The sequence below is a fragment of the Leucoraja erinacea genome, chromosome 1 (assembly GCF_028641065.1).
Source record: "Leucoraja erinacea ecotype New England chromosome 1, Leri_hhj_1, whole genome shotgun sequence".
NCBI classification, from domain to species: Eukaryota; Metazoa; Chordata; class Chondrichthyes; order Rajiformes; family Rajidae; genus Leucoraja; species Leucoraja erinaceus.
This window is the reverse complement of record NC_073377.1, coordinates 18,768,184-18,793,607: the sequence shown is the minus strand read 5'-3', so window position 1 is coordinate 18,793,607 and position 25,424 is coordinate 18,768,184. Positions and strand designations below refer to the sequence as shown.

At 42.0% G+C, this 25,424-nt stretch overlaps 1 protein-coding gene across 3 annotated transcripts in view; it reads right to left on the bottom strand.

The window, feature by feature from the left end:
- Window positions 1–643: 643 nt before the first annotated feature.
- ska1 (spindle and kinetochore associated complex subunit 1) overlaps window positions 644–25,424 on the bottom strand; it is a 35,253-nt gene continuing 10,472 nt past the window's right edge. For 2 of the 3 annotated variants that reach the window (XM_055660488.1, XM_055660568.1), the window contains 4 exons: window positions 24,970–25,064; window positions 20,521–20,655; window positions 17,103–17,272; window positions 644–1,811 (listed from right to left, as the gene is read on the bottom strand). In XM_055660488.1, the coding sequence (XP_055516463.1) occupies window positions 1,663–1,811; window positions 17,103–17,272; window positions 20,521–20,655; window positions 24,970–25,064 (549 nt within the window). In that variant the 3' untranslated portion in view covers window positions 644–1,662. Of the gene's footprint in view, window positions 1,812–7,793; window positions 7,886–17,102; window positions 17,273–20,520; window positions 20,656–24,969; window positions 25,065–25,424 lie in introns of those variants that run through there. The other variant, XM_055660631.1, reaches the window with a different exon arrangement.

Below are 25,424 nucleotides of genomic sequence, written 5' to 3'. Positions count from 1 at the left end.
CAAATATTCTCTTTAACCTCTGCACGTGTACAGTGGAGAGCATACTGGCTGGTTGCATCACAGCCTTATTTGGCAACAAACGCCCAGGAAAGCAGGTGCCAAGAGCCTATGATGCTCAATCTAAAACAGGTGCTGACCATCCCATCATCATAGGGATCCATAGAAAACACTGTTCCAAAAGGTACAGGAGCATAAACATAATGACCACCATTAAAGAACTGCTCCATCCCAGCAGCCAACATGCTCTTGAACACTGCACAACATAACTGTCAACAACTATTGGCTTCTGTGTCTTTGATTGCACAAACAACCAGATTTTGCACAATTATAGTGCTATAGTAGTAAAGAGTCATAGAGTCAGAGTGATACAGTGTAGAAACATATCCTTCGGCCAACTTGCCCACACCGGCCAACATGTCCCAGCTACACTAGTCCCACCTGCCTGCGCTTGATCCACATCTTTCCAAACCTGTCCTATCCATGTACCTGTCTAACTGCTTCTTAAACATATTACTGTTATTAATTTATGGTATTATTGACAAACTATTTATCTGTGTGTTTTCCATTAACAAGCCTGTTAAGCTACAGGCAAGCAAGAATTTCATTGAGCTGTTGGCAGTACCTATGACAATTAAACACTTAACACTGTTGACAGATACATTTGTTTAGAAAAATGCCCATGGCTATAAGCTTGTCCCATATGACCCGAGCACCTCTGGTTCTTTTATAAAGCTTGACGTATTGTTGGGGGTAGACACAAAATGCTGGAGTAATTCAACGGGACAGGCAGCATATCTGGAGAGAAGGAATGGGTGATGTTTTGGCTCGAGACCCTTCATCCGACTGATTTCAGACAGAATGTCTTATTGGGGATTGGGCTGGCTAGCCAAATTATGGAGAAGGCCGAAAGACAATCCAAAAATTGAATTATTGACACCAGGAGGGCTTTCACATTACCAATGCAGGTGCTCAAATCTGGTTCACTTCCAATTTCATAATAAAATTTAATGCTCAATATACTGATTGTATAATTATTAGCTGTCAAAATATGGATGAATAACTTGTTTCATAAAAAATATAAATACCACACAGTGTAACTAAATTTTGTTCAGTGAGCAACAGAATTTTAAAATAATCTAATCAGGTATTGTAGCTCGCTAAAATATCTGGAATTACATTAAGGAACATATCTCAACAAAACTAATTTCAGCATACTAATTATAAATTCAGTTTACATGCAGCGTACAGGCCATCAAAACACAAGATTAACTACCCTTTTACTTAATTGCATTTTGCTACTCAGAGGTAGCAATTGAATCTTGCGTTATCCATTTAAAACATAATTAGGAAATTATATTTTTTACTTCATTTGCACATATTTGCCAACTTTTGTCAAGGCTTGCGTGACTTAGATTGGATTTTATGGACTTGAGACCGCTTCTTCAAACTGTCTTAAATTATAAAGGAACTGTGGAAAGAGATTATTCAGGGTAGATTTTAGTTTCACGAACCTTGAAAGTCATGTGTGACACTGGGATATCGCTGGGAGAGAAACAATAATAAAGCTAATACATTTTCCTCTATGCAATATGATTGCCATGTTGCTCATTTAATATTTAGCATTCATATGCCCAAAGAATACCAACGTAATTCACAATTGCCTTAAAGTAGCACATAACGCACAAGGTGATTTCCCCGGACTTCCCGCAATCGGTGGCAATGTCGCAGAATACTGAAGATTCCCTGAAGTTTCTTGTCAACTTTAAGACGTGTGAAGTCCTTTATGTCAGCTTCTACAAAGAAACACTGACCTTTAAAAGCAAAAAGAAAAGCATTTTTAAACCTCTGGTTCCAAGGAAAGAATAGAGATCCATAAATGAAGTTGATGTATTGTAGCTGACAACCATGGACCCAGCACCATCTTAAAGACGTTTTACTAGAGCAGAACATATGAATCATACATAGAAAATAGGTGCAGGAGTAGGCCATTTGGCCCTTCGAGCCAGCACCACCATTCAATGTGATCATGGCTGATCATCCACGATCAGTACCCTGTTCCTGCCTTCTCCCCATCTCCATTGATTCTGCAAGCCCCAAGAGCTCTATTTAACTCTCTTTTGAATGCATCCAGTGAATTGGCCTCCACTGCCTTCTGAGGAAGAGAATTTCACACATTCATAACTCTCGGGGTGAAAAAGATTTTCCCTCATCTCAGTTCTCAATGGCCTACCCCTTATTAGAGTCAGAGTGATACATAGAAACATAGAAAATAGGTGCAGGGGTAGGCCATTCAGCCCTTCAAGCCTGCACCATCATTTAATATGATCATGGCTGATCATCCAACTCAGTATCCTGTACCTGCCTTCTCTCCATACCCCCTGATCCCTTTAGCCACAAGGGCCACATCTAACTCCCTCTTAAATATAGCCAATGAACTGGTCTCAACTACCTTCTGTGGCACAGAATTCCACAGATTCACCACTCTCTGTGTGAAAAATGATTTTCTCATCTCGGTCCTAAAAGACTTCCCTCTTATCCTTAAACTGTGACCCCTTGTTCTGGACTTCCCCAACATAGGGAACAATCTTCCTGCATCTAGTCTGTCCAACCCCTTAAGAATTTTGTATGTTTCTATAAGATCCCTTCTCAATCTTCTAAATTCTAGCGAGTACAAGCCGAGTCTATCGAGTCTTTCTTCATATGAAAGTCCTGCGATCCCAGGAATCAGTCTGGTGAACCTTCTCTGTACTCCCTCTATGGCAAGAATGTCTTTCCTCAGATTAGGAGACCAAAACTGTACGCAATACTCCAGGTGTAGTCTCACCAAGACCCTGTACAATTGCAGAGAACCTCCCTGCCCTTAAACTCAAATCCTTTTGCTGTGAATGCTAACATACCATTCACTTTCTTCACTGCCTGCTGCACCTGCATGCCTACTTTCAATGACATGTGTACCATTACACCCAGGTCTCGTTGCATCTCCCCTTTTCCTAATCGGCCACCATTCAGATAATAGTCTACTTTCCTGTTTTTGCCACCAAAGTGGATAACCTCACATTTATCCACCTTATACTGCATCTGCCATTCATTTGCCCACTCACCCAACCTATGCAAGTCACTTTGCAGCCTCCCAGCATTTTCCTCACAGCTAACACTGCCCCCCCCCCAGCTTCGTGTCATCCGCGAACTTGGAGATTTTGCATTCAATTCCCTCATCCAGATCATTAATATATATTGTAAATAGCAGGGGACCCAGCACTGGCCCAGCACCCCACTAGTCACTGCCCGCCATTCTGAAAAGGACCCGTTTACTCCTACTCTCTGCTAACAGTGTGGAAACAGGCCCTTCGGCCCAACTCGCCCACATTGGCCAACAATGTTCCAGCTGCACTAGTCCCACTTGCTGCGTTGGTCCATATCCCTCCAAACGTGACCTATCCATGTAACTGTCTAACTGTTACGTAAACGATGGGATAGTCCCAGCCTCAACTACTACCTCCTCTGGCAGCTTGTTCCATACACCCACCACCTTCTGTGTGAAAAAGCTACCCCTCGGATTCCTATTAAATCTCCTCCCCTTCACCTTGAACCTATGTCCTCTGGTCCTCGATTCCCCTACTCTGGGCAAAAGACTGTGTATCTACCCGATCTATTCCTCTAATGATTTTATACACCTATATAAGATCTCCCCTCATCTTCCTGCATTCCATGGAATAGAGACACAGTCTACTCAACCTCTCCCTATAGCTCACACCCACTAGTACTGGCAACATCCTCGTAAATATTTTCTGAATCCTTTCAAGCTTAACGATATCTTTCCTATAACATGGTGCCCAGAACTGAACACAATATTCTAAATGCGGTCTCACCAATGACTTATACAACTGCAACATGGCCTCACAACTTCTATACTCAATACTCTGACTGATGAAGGCCAAAGTGCCAAAAATCTTTTTGACCTCCTTATCTACCTGCAACTCGTAGAAACATAGAAAATATGTGCAGGAGGAGGCCATTCAGCCCTTCAGGCCAGCACCGCCATTCACTGTGATCATGGCTGATTGTCCCCAATCAATAACCTGTGCCTGCCCTTTCCTCATATCCCTTGACTCTACTAGCCCCTAGAGCTCTATCTAACTCTCTCTTAAATCCATCCAGTGATTTGGCCTCCACTGCCTTCTGTGGCAGGGAATTCCACAAATTCACAACTCTCTGGGTGAAAATGTTTTTTCTTACCTCAGTCTTAAATGGCCTCCCCTTTATTCTAAGACTGTGGCCCCTGATTCTGGACTCGCCCAACATTAAGAAAACTTTTCCTGCATCTAGCTTGTCCAGTCCTTTTATAATTTTATATGTTTCTATAAATACACAATACTCCAGATGTGGTCTTACCAGAGCCCTATCTATACAACTGCAGACGAACCTCTTTACTCCTACACTGAAATCCTCTTGTTATGAAGGCCAACATTCCATTAGTTTTCTTCACTGTCTGCTGTACCTGCATCGCCAACTTAGTAACTGGTGTACAAGGGCACCCAGGTCTCGCTGCACCTCCCCTTACCTAACCTAACCCCATTGAGATAATAATCTGCCCCCTTGTTTTTGCCACCAAAGTGGATAACCTCACATTTATCTAGATTATACTGCATCTGCCCACTCACTCAACCTGTCCAGGTCATCCTGCAACCTCCGAACATCCTCTTCACAGTTCACACTGCCACCCTGCTTTGCGTCATCCACAAACTTGCCAGTGTTGCTCCTAATTCCCTCTTCCAAATCATTAATATATACCCAACACCGAGCCTTGCGGCACCACTCGCTACTACCTGCCATTCTGAAAAGGACCCGTTCACTCCTACTCTTTGCTTCCGGTCTGCCAACCAATTTTCTATCCATGTCAACACCCCCCCCAATACCATGTGCTATAATTTTAGTCACCAGTCTCCCGTGCGGGACCTTATCAAAGGCTTTCTGAAAGTTTAGATACACTACATCCACTGGCACCCCTTCATCCATTTAACTTGTCACATCCTCAAAAAATTCCAGAAGATTAGTCAAGCATGATTTCCCTTTCACAAATCCATGTTGACTTGGACTAATCCTTTTACTGCTATCCAAATGCCCCATTATTACCTCTTTAATAATTGACTCCAGCATCTTTCCCACCACCGAAGTCAGGCTAACTGGTCTGTAATTCCCTTTTTTCTCTCTCGCTTGAAAAGTGGGATAACATTAGCTATCCTCCAATCCACAGGAACTGATCCTGAATCTATTGAACATTGGACAACGATCACCAATGCGTCCACGATTTCTAGAGCCACCTCCCTGACGACCCTGTGATACAGACCATCCGGCCCTTGGGACTATTGGGATTTATCATCCACGTCGCAGCGGCCCCTCTGCAGTCTGTCTGTTTTTTTTGGGGGTTTTTGTCCCTTTTTAATGTAGTTTTTTTTTCTTTTTTTTGATGGGGTGTGTGTGTGTGGGGGGCGGGGGGCGGGGAAAACAGTCCCATTAGCCTACCCAATACTATTTCTCGCCTAAACGAGTAAAATTTCTTACAGTTCCTCTACCACCTTGGATCATCTGTCCTCCAGTACATCTGGGAGATTGTTTGTGTCTTCCTTAGTGAAGACAGATCCGAAGTACCTGTTCAACTCTTCTGCCATTTCCTTGTTACCCATAATAATTTCACCCGTGTCTACCTTCAAGGGACCCACATTTGACTTTGCTACTCGTTTTCCCTTAACATATCTAAAGAAGCTTTTACTGTCCTTCTTTATATTCCTGGCCAGCTTCCCCTCGTACTTCATCTTTTCAGCCTGTATTGCCCGTTTGCCCGTTTTGTTTCCTTCTGTTGTCCTTTGAAAGTTTCCCAATCCTCTGGCTTCCGGCTACCCTTTGCTTTTAGTTTTATTCTATCCCTAACTTCTCTTGTCAGCCACGGTTGCCTCCTACTCCCCTTAGAATCGTTCTTCCTTTTTTTAAATTAAATGATCCTGTGTCTTCCGGATTATGCCCAGATATTCCTGCCATTGCTGTTCCACCATCATTCCTGCTAGGATCCCTTTCCAGTCTACCTTGGCCAGCTCCCCTCTCATCAGATTCAACTTTAATTGTCATCATGCCTTCATAGTCCCCTTTGTTCAACTGCATCACTGACACTTCCAATTTAACCTTCTCCTTCTCAAATTGCAGATTAAAACTAATCATATTGTGATCACTACCTCCAGGCGCTTCCTTTTCCTCAAGTTCTCTTATCAAATCTGGTTCATTAGACAACACTAAATCCAGAATTGCCTTTTCTCTGGTCATCTCCATTACAAGCTGCTCTTAGAATCCATCTCGGAGGCATTCTACAAACTCTCTTACTTGGTGTCCTGAACCGACCTGATTTTCCCAGTCTACCTGCATATTGAAATCCCCCATCACCACAATGGCATTACCTTTGTTACATGCCAGTTTTAACTCCTGCTGCAACTTACACCCTACATCCGGGCTACTATTTGGGGTCTGTAAATAACACCAATTAGTGTCTTCTTGCCTTTACAATTCCTCAACTCAATCTAGTGACTCTACCTCGTCAGTCCCTATGTCTTTATTTGCAAGGTGCTGCATTCCATCCCTCACCAGCAGAGCTACCCCCCTCCTCTGCCCACCTGCCTGTCCTTTCTATAGGATGTATAACCCTGAATATTAAGTTCCCAGGCCCGATCCTCCTGCAGCCAAGTCTCAGTAATCCCCACAATGTCATATCTACCAACCTCTGAGCCTCAAGCTCATCTACTTTACTTTTTATACTTTGCGCATTCATATACAATACTTTTAATTCGTTACGCATCTCACCTTTCACATCAATTCCTATTACACTTGGCCATATTCTCCTATCCCTTTGTGAGCTATCTTTCACATTAATTCTTGGGTCATTAACTATCCTTTTACTCTCTTTTCCTTTAACTCTATCCTTGACTAACCCTTTGAACCCCCCCCTTATCTAGTTTAAAACCACCCGTGTAGCAGTGGCAAACCTGCCTGCCAGAATGCTGGTCCCCCACCTGTTAAGATGCAATACGTTCCTTTTGTACAGTTCCCCCTTACTCCAAAACAGATCCCAGTGGTCTAAGAATCTAAATCCCTGCCCCCTGCACCAGTTCCTCAGCCACACATTCAGGTCCTGTATCTCCCTGTTCCTGCTCTCGCCAGCACGAGGAACTGGAAGGAAACCGGAGATAACAACCCTGGAGGTCCTGGGTTTTCAGCATTTTTCCCGAGCTCTCTAAAGTCACGCTGCAGAATATTCATTCTCTTCCTTCCGACATGGTTTGTGCCGACATGCACTACTACCTCCGGCTGTTCACCTTTGCCCTTGAAGATTTTCTGCACTCTGTCCTTGACATCCTGAATCCCGGCACCAGGGAGGCAGCACACCAGCTCGAATCCCGTCTGTTGCCGCAGAAACCCGTCTGTACCTCTCGCAATGGAGTCTTCAACTACCATGGCGTTGCTTGACGTCGGCCTCTTTGGTTTTGGCTCAACAGCACTTTTTGCTTCGCAAGCCAGTCCGCCGCTCAGTGTGTTAAAATCTTCTGTCCTGCCAGCCTCTAAGTGGGTGAAACAGTTTTCAAGAGGTACAACACCCGGGGATGTTTGCATTCCATGTTTCCTTCCCTTTCTCACCGTTACCCACCTCCTCTCTTCCAGTACCTTAGGTGTAACAATCTTACAGTAGGATTTGTCGAGGAACGACTCCGTTTCTCGGACGAACCCGAGGTCATCCACTTGCTTCTCCAGTTCCCCAACACGGTCCTTCAGGAGCTGTACCTGGATGTACTTGTCACATTTGTAGCAGCCAGAGGCACCAGCAGTGTCCTTGACCTCCCACATCCTGCAAGCATCACACTGAATCAGCTTGTTTGACATTTCCTTCTTTCGTCTCTTCCTCTCCAACATTTGGTGTGGCGTCCTCCCTTCCTCCTCGCCGAAGACTCGCTGCCAAAGACTTGCACTTTTCTCACAGGGCAAGGCTCGCAGCCAAAGACTCGCACTTTTCTCACAAGGCACTTCCCTCGACAGGGCCGCACCCCTTGAGCAAATCTTGCTTATATCAGATGCTAAATTGCCTAATTGTCCAATTTACCATCTTCCAATCTAATTGTTCAGCAAATCCCCACACTCACTCCTAACCTTCCTTCCTCTGATAGACAATAGACAAGAGACAAAGGGGACTATGAAGGCATGAGAGGGGAGCTGGCCAAGGTAGACTGGAAAGGGATCCTAGCAGGAATGACGTTGGAACAGCAATGGCAGGAATTTCTGGGTATAATCCAGAAGATGCAGGATCACATCATTCCTAAAAGGAAGAAAGATTCTTAGGGGAGTAGGAGGCAACCGTGGCGGACAAGAGAAGTTAGGGATAGAATAAAACTAAAAGAAAAGATGTATAACATAGCAAGGAGTAGCCGGAAGCCAGAGGATTGGAAAACTTTCATAGGACAACAGAAGGAAACAAAAAGCTAATGGAATGTTGGCCTTCATAACAAGAGGATTTCAGTATAGGAGTAAAGAGGTTCTTCTGCAGTTGTATAGGGCTCTGGTGAGACCATATATGGAGTATTGTGTACAGTTTTGGTATCCTAATTTGAGGAAGGACATCCTTGTGATTGAGGCAGTGCAGCGTAGGTTCACGAGATTGATCGCTGGGATGGCGGGACTGTCATATGAGGAAAGATTGAAAAGACTAGGCTTGTATTCACTGGAGTATAGAAAGATGAGGGGATTCTTATAGAAACATAAAATTATAACAGGACTGGACAAGCTAGATGCAGGAAAAATGTTGGGGATTTATTCACCTGTACTCAAAGACTGCTAAAGTGCTGTTTGCCTTCTTTTTAAATCTGCACTCAAGACTCAAGTCCAGCCGACGGTCGTTCTCACTGTTGTTTTGTCCGACCTGCTCTCAAAGACTGCTAAAGTGTTGTATGCACCCTTTTTTATACCTGCTCTACCTGTGATTCACCAAGTCCAGCCAACGGTCATTCTCACTGCCGCTTTGTCTGACATGCTCTCGACCTTCAAGGAACCATGCATCTCTCCTTCTAGATCCCTCGGCTCTACAATACTCCCCAGAGGCTTACCATTTACCGTGTAGGGCCTGCCCTTGTTCGACGTCCCAAAATGCGACACCTCACACCTCTCTGTATTAAATTTTCCATCAACCAATCCTCCATCTACCTGGCCAATCGATCCAGATCCTGCTGCAATCGTTCACAACCATCCTCACTATCTGCAAAACCACTAACCTTTGTATCATCAGCAAACTTGCTAATCTTGCCCTGTGTATTATCATCCAAATCATTGACATAGATGACAAAGGGCCCAGTATCGAACCCTGAGGCACACCACTGGTCACAGGCATCCAGTCTGAGAAGCAACCTTCCACCATTACCCTCTGCTTCCTTCCATAGAGCTGATTTGCTATCCATTCAGCTATTTCTCCTTGGATCCCATGCGATCTAACCTTCCAGTCTACCATGCGGAATCTTGTCGAACGCCTTACTGAAGTCCATGTAGTATAATGTGGATAAATGTGAGGTTATCCATTTTGGTGGCAAAAACAGGAAAGCAGACTATTATCTAAATGGTGGCCGACTAGGAAAAGGGGAGATGCAGCGAGACCTGGGTGTCATGGTACACCAGTCATTGAAGTAGGCATGCAGGTGCAGCAGGCAGTGAAGAAAGCGAATGGTATGTTAGCTTTCATAGCAAAAGGATTTGAGTATAGGAGCAGGGAGGTTCTACTGTAGTTGTACAGGGTCTTGGTGACCACACCTGGATATTGCGTACAGTTTTGGTCTCCAAATCTGAGGAAGGACATTATTGCCATAGAGGGAGTGCAGAGAAGGTTCACCAGACTGATTCCTGGGATGTCAGGACTGTCTTATGAAGAAAGACTGGATAGACTTGGTTTATACTCTCTAGAATTTAGGAGATTGAGAGGGGATCTTATAGAAACTTACAAAATTCTTAAGGGGTTGGACAGGCTAGATGCAGGAAGATTGCTCCCGATGTTGGGGAAGTCCAGGACAAGTGGTCACAGCTTAAGATTAAGGGGGAAATCCTTTAAAACCGAGATGAGAAGAACTTTTTTCACACAGAGAGTGGTGAATCTCTGGAACTCTCTGCCGCAGAGGGTAGTCGAGGCCAGTTCATTGGCTATATTTAAGAGGGAGTTAGATGTGGCCCTTGTGGCTAAGGGGATCAGAGGGTATGGAGAGAAGGCAGGTACGGGATACTGAGTTGGATGATCAGCCATGATCATATTGAATGGCGGTGCAGGCTCGAAGGGCCGAATGGCCTACTCCTGCACCTAATTTCTATGTTTCTATGTACGCAACATCTGAGAGCTCTGCCCTCATCAACCTTTTTGATCACGTCTTCAAAAAAAATCAATCCGGTTTGTGAAAACGACCTCCCAGGTACAAAACCACGCTGACTATCCCTAATCAGCCCTTGCCCATCCAAATGCCTGTATATCCTATCCCTCTCCAGTAACTTACCAACTACAGATGTTAAGCTCACTGGCTTAAAGTTCCCAGCATATTCCCTGCAGCCCTTCCTGAAAAGAGGTACAACATTTGCCATCCTCCAGTCTTCCGGTACCTCTCCTGTATTTGAGGACAACTCGTAAATTTCAACCAGTGCTCTCGCAATTTCCTCTCTAGTTTCCCACAATGTCCTTGGAAATATCAAATCAGGCCCTGGAGATTTGTCGACCTCCAAACATGACAGTACCTTCAGTACTTCTTCGACAGTAACCCTGACTGCTCTCAAGACACTTCCAGTGACTGCTCCAATTTTCTCCGTCCTCCTGACTTTCTCCTCAGCAAATACAGAGTTGAAATACTCATTTAGGACCGTCTCATCTCCTGTGGCTCCACACAGAGGTGATCGCTTTGATTCCTGAGAGGTCCCATGCATTATTCTTGTTTTTGACTAATGTCTCAATTTCCCTCGTCAACCAAGTTTCCTTACATTTGCCTGCTTTGCCCTTCACTCTAACGGGGACGTACACATTCTGAGCTCCCTTCAGTATACTTTTAAAAACATCCCACTTGGCCGATGTTCCTTTCCCCTCTAATAACCTGCTCCAGTCAACTTGAGCGAGATATTCTCCCATTCGCCTCAAAGTTGGCCTTACCCCAGTTGAGAATTTTAACACATGGACCCCCTCCGTCCCTATCCAGAACTATCTTAAGCCTAATCAAATTGTGGTCACTGGTCCCAAAAGGCTCCGCCACACCCTTCATTAACTTGCCCTTCCCAATTTCCCAATACTAGATCCAGCGTTGCCCTCTCACTTGTGGGGGCCTCCACATACTGTTTAAGAAAACTCTCCTGAACACCTTTGAGGAATTGCACCTCATCTGAACCCTTCACGCTACGATTTTACCAGTCTCTATTGGGAAAGTTAAAATCCCCACCCACAACAACCTTATTTGACCTGCAGCTGTCTGCAATCTCCCTGTACATTTGTTCTTCTAATTTCCGTTGACTATTCGGGGGTCTGTATTACACCCCAACAAGGTGATCATCCCTTTCTTGTTCCTCAGCTCCACTCATATAGCCTCACTCAACGAACCATCTGTAATGTCACCTCTGAACACAGCCGTGACATCCTCCTTAACCAACAATGCAACCCCCCTCCTCTTTTTCCCTCACCGTCTCTCCTGAAACTCCTGTACACTGGAACATTGAGCTGCCAGTCCTGCCCCTCTCTTAACCAGGTTTCAGTCATGGCTACAACGTCCCAGTCACTTATACCTATCCAGGCCCTAAGCCCATCTGCTTTACCCGTCAGGCCCTTTAAACTGTGGTCCCTGGTTCTGGACTCCCCCAACATCGGGAACTTGTTTCCTGCCTCTAGCGTGTCCAATCCCTTAAAAATTTTATATGTTTCGCTAAGATCCCCTCTCATCCTTCTAAATTCCAGTGAATACAAGCCCAGTCGTTCCATTCTTTCATCATATGACAGTCCTGCCATCCTGGGAATTAGCCTTGTGAACCTATGCTGCACTCCCTCAATAGCAGGAATGTCCTTCCTCAAATTAGGAGACCAAAATTGCACACAATACTCCAGGTTTGGTCTCACCAGGGCCCTGTACTGCCTGCTGTACCTGAATGCTTACTTTCAGTGACTGATGTACAAGCACAACCAGGTCACGTTGCACTTCCTCTTTTCCTAATGAAGGGTTTTGGCCCGAAACGTTGCCTATTCCCTTCGCTCCGTAGATGCTGCTGCACCCGCTGAGTCTCTCCAGCACCTTTTTCTACCTACCATTCTAAATCATTAATATTTATTGTAAATAGCTGCGATCCCAGCATCGAGTATTACGGCACCCCACTGGCATTCTGAAAGGGACCCATTAATTCCTATTCTTTGTTTCCTGTCTGCCAACCAATTTTCTATCCATGTCAATACCCTACCCCCATCCCATGTGCTATAATTTAGCCCACTAATCTTCTGTGTGGGACCTTATCAAAGGCTTTCTGAAAGTCCAGATACACTACATCCACAGGCTCTCCCTTATCCATTTTACTTGTTACATCCTCAAAAAATTCTAAGTTTTGTCAAGTAAGATTTCCTCTTCGTAAATCCATGCTGACTTGGACCCATCCTGTTACTGCAATCCAAATGATTCATTTGGTTAAATGGTTAAAGGTATACCTTATAAGCAACCCAAAGAGACTTAAGAACAGATAAGATTTAGTTGATGGAGACACAGGAACTGTAAATAGAAACATAGAAATTAGGTGCAGGAGTAGGCCATTCGGCCTTTCGAGCCTGCACCACCATTCAATATGATCATGGCTGATCAAATGCTAGAATCTTGGTTAAAACACACAAAGTAGCAGGTCAGGCAGCATTTTGTGGAAGGAATGGATAAACAATTTTCGAATCAGGATGCTTTTCATGAAGTGAGCGGGATCAAAAGAGAAATTGTTGAGGGTGTGGACAAGTTCTGACAGACAGGTGAGCATTTTCATAGTTGGAAACCAATTAGGTCTTTGGTCAAGGAAGAACCGGATGGCTCAGAGACCTTCCTGGTGGGGAATGGAGGTGTAAGGGACTGAATGTTCACAGTAAAGATCTGGCAAAGGGCTTGAGGCTAGGAATTGAAAGTTATTGAAGTATTGAAGGATGCAAGAGACATCTTGGATGTAAGAAACTGGATGGTGGGGGCGGTGTAGGAACAAGATAGAATTAAGGTAGTTGGAGATCAGTTCTGTAGGGGCAGGAGTGCAGGAATAGAAACAATGAGTCTGCCAGGGCAGTCTTGCTGGTGAATTTTGGGAAGGGGATAGAAAAAGGCTCTGTAGGTAGGAGACTGTGGAAGGGAAAATTGCCAGAGGTGATGAGATTGGTAATAGTCTGGGAGATTGTGGCCTGGTGTTCGTCCGTGGTATCATGGACAAGAAGCAGTTATGTGGAGGTGTCTGAGAGTTGGCAATTGACCTCAGGATGGTAGAGGTCAGTCTACCAAACTACAATAGTACCTCCCTTGCCTACGGTCTTGATAACAATATCCGAATGGTTACTCAATGAGCTATAGGGTGTTCAGTGGAGAAGTCAGCATAGTTAATGTCACATCAGCAGTTGAAAATAAAAAGGTCCAGCGACGGTATAAGGCCAGCAGGGGAAAAGAGAGGTTGAGGGTGATGGTGAAAACATGACAAGGGCTGGTGTCAGGTCCAGTCTCTGAGGGGGAAGAGAAACGGGGACCCAAGGGAGGTATGGAAGGCGAATGAAGGCTCAACGGGGAGGAGGGGGGGGTGGAGATGTGGCAAAGTTAGCATTGGGGGAAAAGCAGCAGAACACAGCGAGTCAGTCCTGTGCTTGGTTGGAGGCAACCGTAGGAGCAGTAGGACCCAGGAGAGTCAAAGGGAGGCTGTTAGAGCTGACGATTCAGTAGATTCCACTTAAAAATGTCAATTCCTTCAGCACACTCATATGCCAGTTTAGCTTTATTCATAGCTTTTTACGTCTCGGGGGGTGGGGTGGGGGGGGGGGGGGGGGGGGGGAGGAGGGGGGAGAACGGTTAACGGTTACAGCCATTGTTTAGAACGGCCTGTTAATGTTTGATAATCCAGTGCAATGTGCAACTGCAGCAATGTTGCATGAGAAATGAGCTTTTAACAGATGATTACTATGAACTTCAACAAAATTAATTGATCCATCAACATAAATTGATGTGTAGATGGGAGTCCCACACCTTTTGAGAATTTGAGAGCTAGAGCTTCGGTGAATCACTTAAAACTTTGCAAAACAAAAATTGGCATCTGATTGGCAAAATGCACACAGGTTGAAGAAAAAATGGTAGATGTTGCAGTGGCATCAAAGAGTCAGAAAAAAATGTTTGTAAAAAGCTTTTATAGATTTTGTGGGATAGATTACGGTACGTCGAGTGACATGTTCGAAAGTGAACAGCATTTTAACTTTTATTGTAAAGCCGGAGTATTAGAAATATTAAATAGGTAGAGATATATAAATATTTGAAAGATCAAGGAATTGGAGGCTATTGGGGACTGGCACAAAAGAGAAATTGAAGCCAGTTTAGATCATATCGAATGATAGGGCAGGTTTGAGGGGCCTGGCGGCCTAGCCCAGCTAATATTTTCTTGTGTTTTTCTGATAGAGCTGGAATTTTAAAATTACTGAAATAATACTCTCTCCAGCGTAAGGTTCTGAGGTAAAGTTGATCTTTATAGCAGCTATAAAAGCAAATTTTACTTGAAGTCATTTGTTATCAGAGCCAATCCAACTGCATTACAGCATAGAGTTAGAAGTTTTGTACACAACCCATCAAGTGGCCTTCATAATTTGCAGTTCTTCTATCCTTATCTCACACCTAGCATATGATGAACGTTTGACAGCACTGGGCCTGGACTCCCTGGAATTTAGAAGGTTGAGTGGGGAATCTCATTGAAACTTACAGAATAATGAAAGGTATAGATAGAGTGGATGCGGAAAGGATATTTCCACTGGTGGGAGAGTCTAGGTCATACCCTCAGAATTAAAGGCCACTATTTTAGAAAGAAGGTGAGGAACTAGTTAATTTGTATAGGGGGTACATATTTAAGGCAGAGATCGACAAATTCTTGATTAGAACGGGTGTCAAGAATTATGGGGTGAAGGCAGCAAAATGGGATTAGGAGGCAGAGATCAGCAATGATTAATGGCGGCATAGACTCGATGGGCCGAATAGCCTAAATCTATTCCTATAACTTGAGAACTTTAGTCTTTTCATCTCTGGCCTTTGTCTCATCATCTGCTTATCAAAATCCTCCCCTCATCTGTATCTACCCCTCACTTGCCAGGCTTTGTCTTGCCTCTCCTCTCCTCTCCTCTCCTCAGGCTCTCAGCCTTCCCCCACCCCACCCAAAATATCGCCGATCCATGTTTTCCAGAGATGCTACCCGACCCAGAATTACTCCATCACTTTATGTCCCATTGTGTACACTAGCACCTGCATTTCCTTGTTTCTATAAGAAATTAGGGGCGGCACGGTGGTGCAGCGGTAGAGTTGCTGCCTTACAGCCCCGGACACCCGGGATCGAGCCTGACTATCCTTAGGAAATTGTCCTTGGGATAGGTATGAGTGCAGGATTGTGTTTATGTGCGGGGATCACTGGTCTGCGCCGACTCTGTGGGCTGAAGGGTCTGTTTCCGCGCTGTATCTCTAAGTTAAACTGCAGATGGTGGTTTAAAACTAAAGGCAGAAAGTGCTGAAGTAACTCAGCAGATCAGGCGGTATCTCTGAAGAACATGGATAGGTGACATTTTCAGTTGGGACCCTTCTTCAGACTAATTGTATGGAGGGAGAAAGGAAAACTGGATGAGAGGAGAGGCATTACAGAGCATGCATGGCAGTAGCATCTGCAGACCCTTGTTTCTTCAAGTGGTCAGGCTCTACTGGCAAAGTAGCTATGCTTCTTTGCATGGTGAATCTCTGGAACTCTGGAAAGAGTGGTGAATCTCTGGAACTCTCTGCCACAGAGGGTAGTTGAGGCCAGTTCATTGGCTATATTTAAGAGGGAGTTAGATGTGGCCCTTGTGTCTGAGGGGATCAGGGGGTATGGAGAGAAGGCAGGTAGGGGATACTGAGTTGGATGATCAGCCATGATCATATTGAATGGCAGTGCAGGCTCGAAGGGCCGAATGGCCTACTCCTGCACCTAATTTCTATGTTTCTTCAGGTCCCCATCAATTCAGAAGCTTTCAGTGGGTTTTGCTGTAATCACTGCTCCAAAGCCATTCCCCTTCCCTCTGTGGTGTTCCGGGATGCATTTCACCTCAGTTCCTTTCTACTCTCATTTGGATGACAGTGCATGGAGCATCTGTCCCTGGATTTGGCATCTGTCTAACTGACTAAACTAAACTAAGTTTGACAACCTCCAACTCAACACATGATTATGCAGGTCTTGTTGGCTCAACCCAGGCGTCAGGGTCTAATTTTCTACCATGCCATACTACTGTGCCCATATTTAAAAGTCGGAATCAGAAAACTACACAACCAGTGTATTCATTTAAATTAAACATATTGCAAATGTACTATGAGGTACCTTAGTTATTGAAAAATCTGATCAATGCATTTAAAAATGTAGCACTAAGTAATGCCATACATGGTATATTATTGGTCAAATAGAGGTTGTATGGAACAGTAATGAATCCTATGATAATTCAAGGAAAATACACTGAAGGAGCCCATTGGATAATCAGACCATAGTGCAAAGTAACATTATTAGACTTGGCTCAGATTGGGCTGTGGCAGCTTTGTGGTAATGTGCACCAATATTCCTTGTATCATTAATATAAAGTAGAAGTTTTCATGTTAGCATTACAGCTCAAGCTGTCAAGATATTCTCAAGTGGAAATCTCTGAGAATTGAATCATTAAGTTTGAATTATATTGCCAATACACTTCCATATAATTGCCAATTTTGTCCCTTCCCATTGAAATAATGAAATAAGAAACTAAAAACAATGCATAACAAAATAAATAACAGCCTGATGATTCATTTCATTTCTGTACAATTATATTCTACCTTTGGTTTCCTTTGTTTCCTGCTCTTTATAAGCATTGTACTGGTTACGGGTGGTGTTAGCCATGGCTTTCAGTGGCTGGTGTAGAATCTTGTACTTCGCTTTGACAGCGGCATTAAGCTCATGGATGACAGCGTTGATTTGATCATAGGTCATACGACCTTTCATGTATCTAAATACAAGATGATTTTTAAAAAATCAGCAAAATATCTAGTTCAAGTGGCAAGAGATAGATTTAAAGTAATAGATTACTATATAAAACATGCGCACATTAAGTTGTGCAATCAAGGGCAGAAATATGCAAAATCTATTTGAAACTCTTAATGTATATTAAAACGACATCTAACATTTTTCATTTTGTTTTCACAAAGTAACAGCATTATTGATCTTGTCCAACCAAAATGGATTGAATTAGATACTTATGATTTTTTTTGATTCATTTATTTACTCTTCAGAAAGTGGGCATTGCTGACTTGGTCAGTATTTATTGCCCAACCTCAATCTCTCTTGAGTCAGTGGTAGTGGGCTGCCTTCTTGAACTGAGAAAGTACTACCACAATGCTGCTGGGAAGAAAGCCCCAGCATTCAGACGCATTGACCTAAAATACATATGGTACGCTTGCCATGTCTGAAATCAGTACCGCTGTTGGATAGTTCATAATATTAAGCGTAATAATATTCTGATGATGTCTGGGCAAAGGATTGTTTCCATTAACTGGACCTCATGATAAAAATAAATATACTGAACACTCTCCCGTTCAAAAATAATTATTTAAATAATTTTATCTGCACAAGCCATGATATTGAAATAAATCTGGATAACAGCTTGCATTTGATGGACTTTTCCTGGAAGTGTAGGCCTCCTAAGACCAAATACTGGAAATAGTCTCAATTGTGAATAATCCTTTGTTTAAACTTTCATGGTTGGACGGGGGTTTTACACAATGGAAGAAGTATGGAATTAAAAATATGGGACAACTTTACAAGGAAGGCACTTTTCTGACATTTCAGGAGTTGCAACAGACTTATGGACTTCGAGGAAATGATTATTTCAGATATCTTCAACTTAGAGATTATGTAAAATCGAACTCTCAAAATTTTCGAATTAGAAACTCAGAAATTCTTGATGAATGTTGGAACAAACATCCTAATACAGAAAAATTAATATCTTATATATATAATATCTTATTAGACAGTGACATTCCTTCGACGGACTTACACAGACAAACATGGGAAAAAGAATTAAATCAAGTAATAACGAAAGATACTTGGGAAGAAAGTTTGCAACACATATCAGTTTCACTAAACGCCAGACATTCTCTAATACAATTTAAAGTAATACATAGGTTACATTATTCAAAAATAAAACTACATAAAATTTTTCAACATATCTCACCTATATGTGATAAATGTCAACATTTAGAAGCTACATTATCTCATATGTTTTGCAAACTGTATAAAAATTAAAAAATTCTGGGTAAATATTTTCAGTATAATATCTGAAGTAACTAACACACAATTGGACCCAGATCCAAAATTAATAATACTCGGAATATTAGAATTAAATCAAACATTTAGAATAACACAAAGAAACTTTATTGATTATAGTTTAATAACAGGAAAAAAATTAATTCTAAAATTTTGGAAAGGCCCTACGGCCCCCACAATCAAAATGTGGATTATAGAAATGGGGGACCTTAAACGTGAAAGAATCAGATTTTCCCTGTTGGACAAACAGGAATTATTCGTTGGAATATGGTCTCCTTTTATTGATTACTTAAAGGGTCAGAATAGTTCAGCACAGGAACCTGACTAGCACTCGGGCTAAAGAATGGATGAAATGCTATATTCTGAAATGTACGAACATATCTCGAACGAAGGTTTTTTATTTTAATAAATTTTTCCATTCTTCTTTAACTATCTTTTTCCTTTTTTTTTTTTTTTTTTTTTTGTTTTTTTGTTTTTGTTTTTCTTCTCTTTCTTTTCTTTCTTTACTTCATCTATCTCTTTAGTTCTATCTAGTTTAAAAAAAAAAGGAAGAAAAAGGCAAAAGGTATTGGAGACAATGTAATAATAACTGACAATATTATCAATTAAAAAATGTAAGACTGTAATGATGTAATAGGTTATGTACCTATCTCCAATAAAAAATATTTTCAAATACTGGAAATATTTTATTTTACCCCATTCCTTGTAATCTTTCAGTGTACATGCATGACAAAGTACTTTGAAATAAACTCTCACTTCAACATCTTTTCACAATTTGAATGAGAAATGTTAATTGAGCTATTCATCAAATGACAGCTTTCTGGTAAAATATGGGGAGGTATTATCAGTTTTCAAGAATCTTCACAGCAATTCTTCAGTAGATTTTAATAACATTCAGCTCCATTCATTCTACCTGGAAGTATTGGTGAGCTTCTTCTAATTCATCACCTTAAAAAAAATCTGGCAACTTTAAGACTTGAGGCACCCAAGATGACACCACAGCCAGGTGATTCTCACTTGATCAAACTTTCAACCAGAATAACCTCCTTCCACTACAACCCTCTGTTTTCTATGAGTCAGCCAGTACCGGATCCAAACAACCAAGTCACCATGGATCCTATACATCTTAATCTTCTGGATCAGCCTACCATGAGGGACTTTATCAAATGCCTTACTAAAATCCAAATTGACATCACCTTTGTTATCTCTTCGAAAACTCGATCATATTTGTAAGACGCGACCTAACCCAGACAAAGCAATGTTGATCATCTATAATTAGCCAATTCTCCTCCAAAAGACAGGGAATCCTAGTGCCATTGACCAGAATTGCAACTAGTATCCTGCAGTACCACCACCTTGTTCCCAGTGATGTGCACATCTATCAATACATCAGGAAAAATAGATGGGAAAGGAATGGAGGCAGCAGATTGGTTCCAAGATGATTTTGCTTTCCCCAACTTGCACTTGAATTGGATACGGTACAAGATTACGTCGAGTACCATTCGATGCGAACCACAACTATGAGTCTGGAATCACACATACACCAAACTAAGTAAGGATGGGAGATATTTTTACCTGAATTGGGATATGTGGATTATGTTTGAAAAGAAAACAAGTTTTGTGGTTATCATTAATGATAATTTTTCACTTCAAATTTGATGGCTTGAATTTAAATTCCTTAATACCACGATGGAATTCTCAATCGCACCTCGAGGAACATCACCAGAAAAAAAAACCTAGTATGCATGCAAACCACATATGCATGAAAAGACAAGAAAATACCTCAAAAGACTGACTGTCGACAACAAAAGCATCAGCAAAGAATATTTGAGTTGTTCAGTCTAGTGCATTTTGTGCAATTCCCAGAAACCTTGGGTTAAAAATCGATCCTCTATAAAAACTGTTACAGGCCAGAAAAGATTAGAAACTCACCCAGGAACGTGGTTAAATTCCTCCATTAAAAGATACTCTATTTCACGAACAGAATGCTTAGGTTTGGCAGGTTTTTTTTCAGGTAGAGGTTGAACAGGATCCCATTTAACCTTGTCATCTTGTGGATCTGCTGTACTGGAAACACATGAATTATTCAGCAAATGTTAAAAAGCTAATATTAAAAGAGATCCAAAAAAAAGAAAAGTCCAAATTTTTCCTAATTATTCAAATTTAAAAAGCATCAAGTTAACAAAACATTTAACTACACGTTTATGATTATTTAGCTGTCAGTTATCAAACGATAGTGTTCAAGAAATCATATTTTATTTAAAAGCTTAACATCTTTCATTTTCCTATTTTAAACTTAAGCATCTCAGCCGGAAATATTCAATAAAGATGGTGCCTTAAGTTATCCAATCATTACTATTCTTAATTGGTAATGAATAGGAAGCCAACTTGGTTCTAAACTTTGGAAATACTTGGTGCTTGAACCTAGAGTTCAGGTTATAGCTGTGTGGAGATGGTCCTCTTGGTCCTCAAAACCTAGGCAGCTAGAGGATGGAAGCCATATATTTCACAATCCTTTCCACATATGTCTCGCTTTTCCCTCTGTCAATTTATTTCGGGGGTGAATGTTCTCAGGTAAAGTTATACTCTACAATATTGATGGGATAATTCAGCATTTATTGACCATCCTAAGTTAACCATTGAGTGGCTCACTAAGCTATTTCAAAGACAAAAGTCATAGGCAAGGACAATTTCCTTTCCTGATGTTGGGGTTTTATAAAAATCTGTTAATTAAATGGTCACCCTAGCCTTTTTCCAAGATTTATTCAAACTTCAAAATTTAAATTTCTCAACTGTCTGTGCTAGGTTTTGAACTCTGGACCACTAATGAAGACCTCCAGATATTGCTCCAGTAACTTAACCACATTACTGTAATCAATTCAATGGTCAAAGTTATATAAAATGTTAGAAACCAATGTAGATGATTAATGCAACGGTGCTACAGATTGAAATTATCAAATGGCTCAAATTGATGGGTTGAGGCATCGTCATTCCATTTGTCATTCATTAACCACCATACTCAACTGATACTATTCACGGTGGCGCAGCGGTAGAGTTACATAGAAACATAGAAAATCGGAGCAGGAGGAGGCCATTTGGCTCTTCGAGCCAGCACCGCCATTCATTGTGATCATGGCTGATCGTCTCCCTAACAATAACCCGTGCCTGCCTTCTCCCCATATCCCTTGACTCCACTAGAGTTGCTGCCTTACATCGAATGCAGCGGCGGAGACCCGGGTTCGATCCCGATTACGGCTGCTGTCTGTATGGAGGTTGTACATTCTCCCCATGACCTGCATGGATATTCACGGAGATCTTCGGTTTCCTCCCACATTCCAAGACGTACAGGTTTGTAGGTTAATTGGCTTGATAAATGTAAAAATTATCCAGTATAAAATTGTCCAACTTCCAGTATAGTCTTTGGAAGTGATGACCACAAGGTACAAGGTACAAATAACTTAAGTGTCAGAAAGCTGGCAATAATGAGATCAGAAAATGAGACGAGATTCATTCCACTCAGAAGGCAACAATATTGCAGTTCATGAGAAAGGATTGAAAATCCCAGACCATCTCAAAGTATTTTTTACAATGTTGTCAGCATTCTAGGTGTGGAAACATCATAACAAGTTTATTTGTGGATAAAAGGTAATGGACATTTATATGTTTTAGTGATGCTGAGTGAGGAATATTACCTGGGATTCCACATCTAGTACTTCTGTGACTTGAATTGATAAATGATTATTTTAGAGATACAGTATGGAAACAGGCCCTTTGGTCCACCAAGTCAGCGTTGACCATCGTACAGTAGCACTATCCTACACATTTGGGACAATTTACAGATGTCAATTAACCTATAAATTGGATGTCTTTGAAAATAGAGTACGCAGAGAAAAAACATCCGACCAAGGTTTCAAGGTCAGTTTATTGTCACATGTACCAATTAAGGTACAGTGAAATTTGAGTTACCATACATCCCACTAAGTGAAAAGTAACAAGACAAACAACCACATAAAAGCTAACATAAACATCCATCACAGTGGATTCCACATTCCTCACTGTGATGGAAGGCAATAAAGTTCAATATTCTTTCTCCTATTCTCCCGCAAGCCATCCGCAGTCGGTGTGATCAAAGCTCCTGCAGCCGACGATCAAAGCCCCCGTCGAGGCGGTTGAAACTCCTGCGTCGGGGCAGTTGAAACTCCCTCCGTGACATGGAGCTCCCGAGTCGGCCTCTTCTTACCAGAGACCGCGGGCAGAATGTGCAAACTCTGTACAGACAGCACCCATAGTCAAGGGTGGGACGACAGATGGCACAATGGGCTAAGTGTTCGGCTGGCGACCGGAAGGTAGCCGGTTCGAATCCCGCTTGGAGTGCACACTGTCGTTGTGTCCTTGGGGCAAGACACTTCACCCACCTTTGCCTGTGTGTAAATGTAATGTAATTATGTGAAGCACTTTGGGGTCAATGCAAAAAAAATGTGCTATATAAATAAGATTATTATTATTATTAAGGGTCTCTGGTGCTGTAAGGCAGCAACTATAACACTGCACCACTGTGCCGCTCCAACTTTATTAGCCCAAGCTAAATGTTAATTAAATCCTGCTATGGACAAGTAAGAAATGATTCCACAACTAGCCAACAGGTAGAGCAGGTTCAACAAATTAGGTAGCATCTGCAGAAATAGGAAGTGTTAATATTAATATTTCAGATTAGACATGTCATTCGAACGGAAATGCTAGCTGTTTCTCTTTCCACAGATTTTGCATACCTATTTATGACAACGATATATTCCCGAATCTACATCGTAGCAGCCTTATGCTTTTATTTACAATTTGCTCTGTGTAGCTGTAACATTATATTTTCTGCTGGTTCCTTTCTCTTTTGCACTACTTGTTGTATTCATATATGGAATGATTAGCCAGAATAATATGAACAGCACAACACAGAAATAGCCCATTCGGCCCACAATGTTTGCACCGAACATGCCTGGTTAAAAGGGACCTAATCTGTTTGTGCTTGATCCATATCTCTCTATTCCCTGCACTTCCAAGTGCCTATCTAAAAGCCTCTCAAGCACCACTATCGCATCTTCCAAAAAGATTTTCAATGTGTCTTGGCATATGTGACAATATTAAATTAATATCAATAGTTACTTAGTATATCCAGCATTTTGCTTTTATTTCCAATTTCCAGCACCTGATTTTTTTTTAATTGACTGAAATCCCTTATCCTTGCCTGTAACATCAAATTCACAGCGAGTGGACCATCCTTAACTAGCCCTTTGAATCAGCCTATTGATTCAGCTCAATAACAATGTAATAGGTAATAAATGTTCACCTTGCTCATGGCTCCCATGCTGTAAACAAGCGGAAAAACAAATCTAAGGGGCTAGTTAGGACTTAAACATTACAAAAAAATCTGGTTCGAAATGGGAGTTGGCCATAGACAGACAAGTGAAATTTAACTCTGACAACTGTGAGGCGATACATTTTGGCAAGTCGAACCAGGGCAGGACTTACACAATAAATGTAGGGCCCTGGAGAGTGTAAGAGCAGAGAACCCTAGAGGGCACAGGTATACAGTTACCTGAAAGCGCTGACCCAGAAATCAGTATTTGGCAAGGATGCAGGCTCGGTGCAGGCTCGAAGGGCCGAATGGCCTACTCCTGCACCTTTTTTTTTCTATGTTTCTATGCCTTCATCAATAAGATGATAGAGTACAGGAGTTGGGAGATGTCATGTTACAGTTGTACAAGAAGTTGGCGAGACCACATTTGCATTTTGTGCACCGTTCTGGTGGCCCTGCTATAGGATAAGCTGGAAGGATTGCAGAAAAGATTCACCAGGATATTACCAGAACACAAAAATGAGTTATAAGGAGGCTGGGTCTTTTTCCCCTGGCGTGGAGGTGGCCAAGAGATGACGTGTCAAAAAAGACCTGAGAGGCGCAAGATGAATGGTCGCAGTCTTTATTCCAGGATACAGAGGAGTTCAGAAATCGAGGGCATAGGTTTAAGGTGGGGGGGGTTGAAGGTTTAAGAGACCCCAAGGAGGCAATTTCTTCAGAGTAGCAATCTATAGAGATGGGTACAATTATAATGGCAAGTTCACTTGATCACAAAGTGCAATTATTAAATTAAACTCCTGGAATTCTACTAGTAATACAAGCATCAGCATGAAATTTCAGCATTACCAAACAGGATCTATAATCATTTTCTCAAGCAGTGGAAGCACTAAGCACAGAAGACTATGGAATAAATCTTGTTTTCCATTCTGAGAAGGAAGAACATTGAAGGTAGCTCCTTTTTGGACTGTCAGTACAGTTATATTGCAAAAGTGGTATCACATGGACAATTCTTGGTCGAGATCATTTTGGCTTACCTGTTCATTGCCGCTTTCTTTGGAAGATGAGCTGGAATATTTTCCAATAAATGATGTGCTATTTCAGAATTTTTCTGGACTGAATTCTTCAGATCCTAAAAAAAAATTATTGGAAGTCAAATCTAACAACGTAGAAGAGTACAGCACAGGAACATGCCTCGCATCTTTATGAACTTCTATCAGGTCTCCCCTCAGCCTCTGATGCTCCAGTGAAAACTTCAAGTTTGTCCAACTGCTTCTTATAAACAATACCCTTTAATCCAGACAGAACCCTGTTAAATCTTTTCTGCACCCTCGTCAAAGCCTCCACGTCCTCCTTGTTATGTGGCGACCAGAGCGCAACACATTAAGAAAGGATTGCCACCCAAGTGCAATGACTTCTGACTATTAAGAACAATGCAATTTCTGTCATAAATACAACAATTAAATATTTAGCGTCAAAATCAAAGTAATAA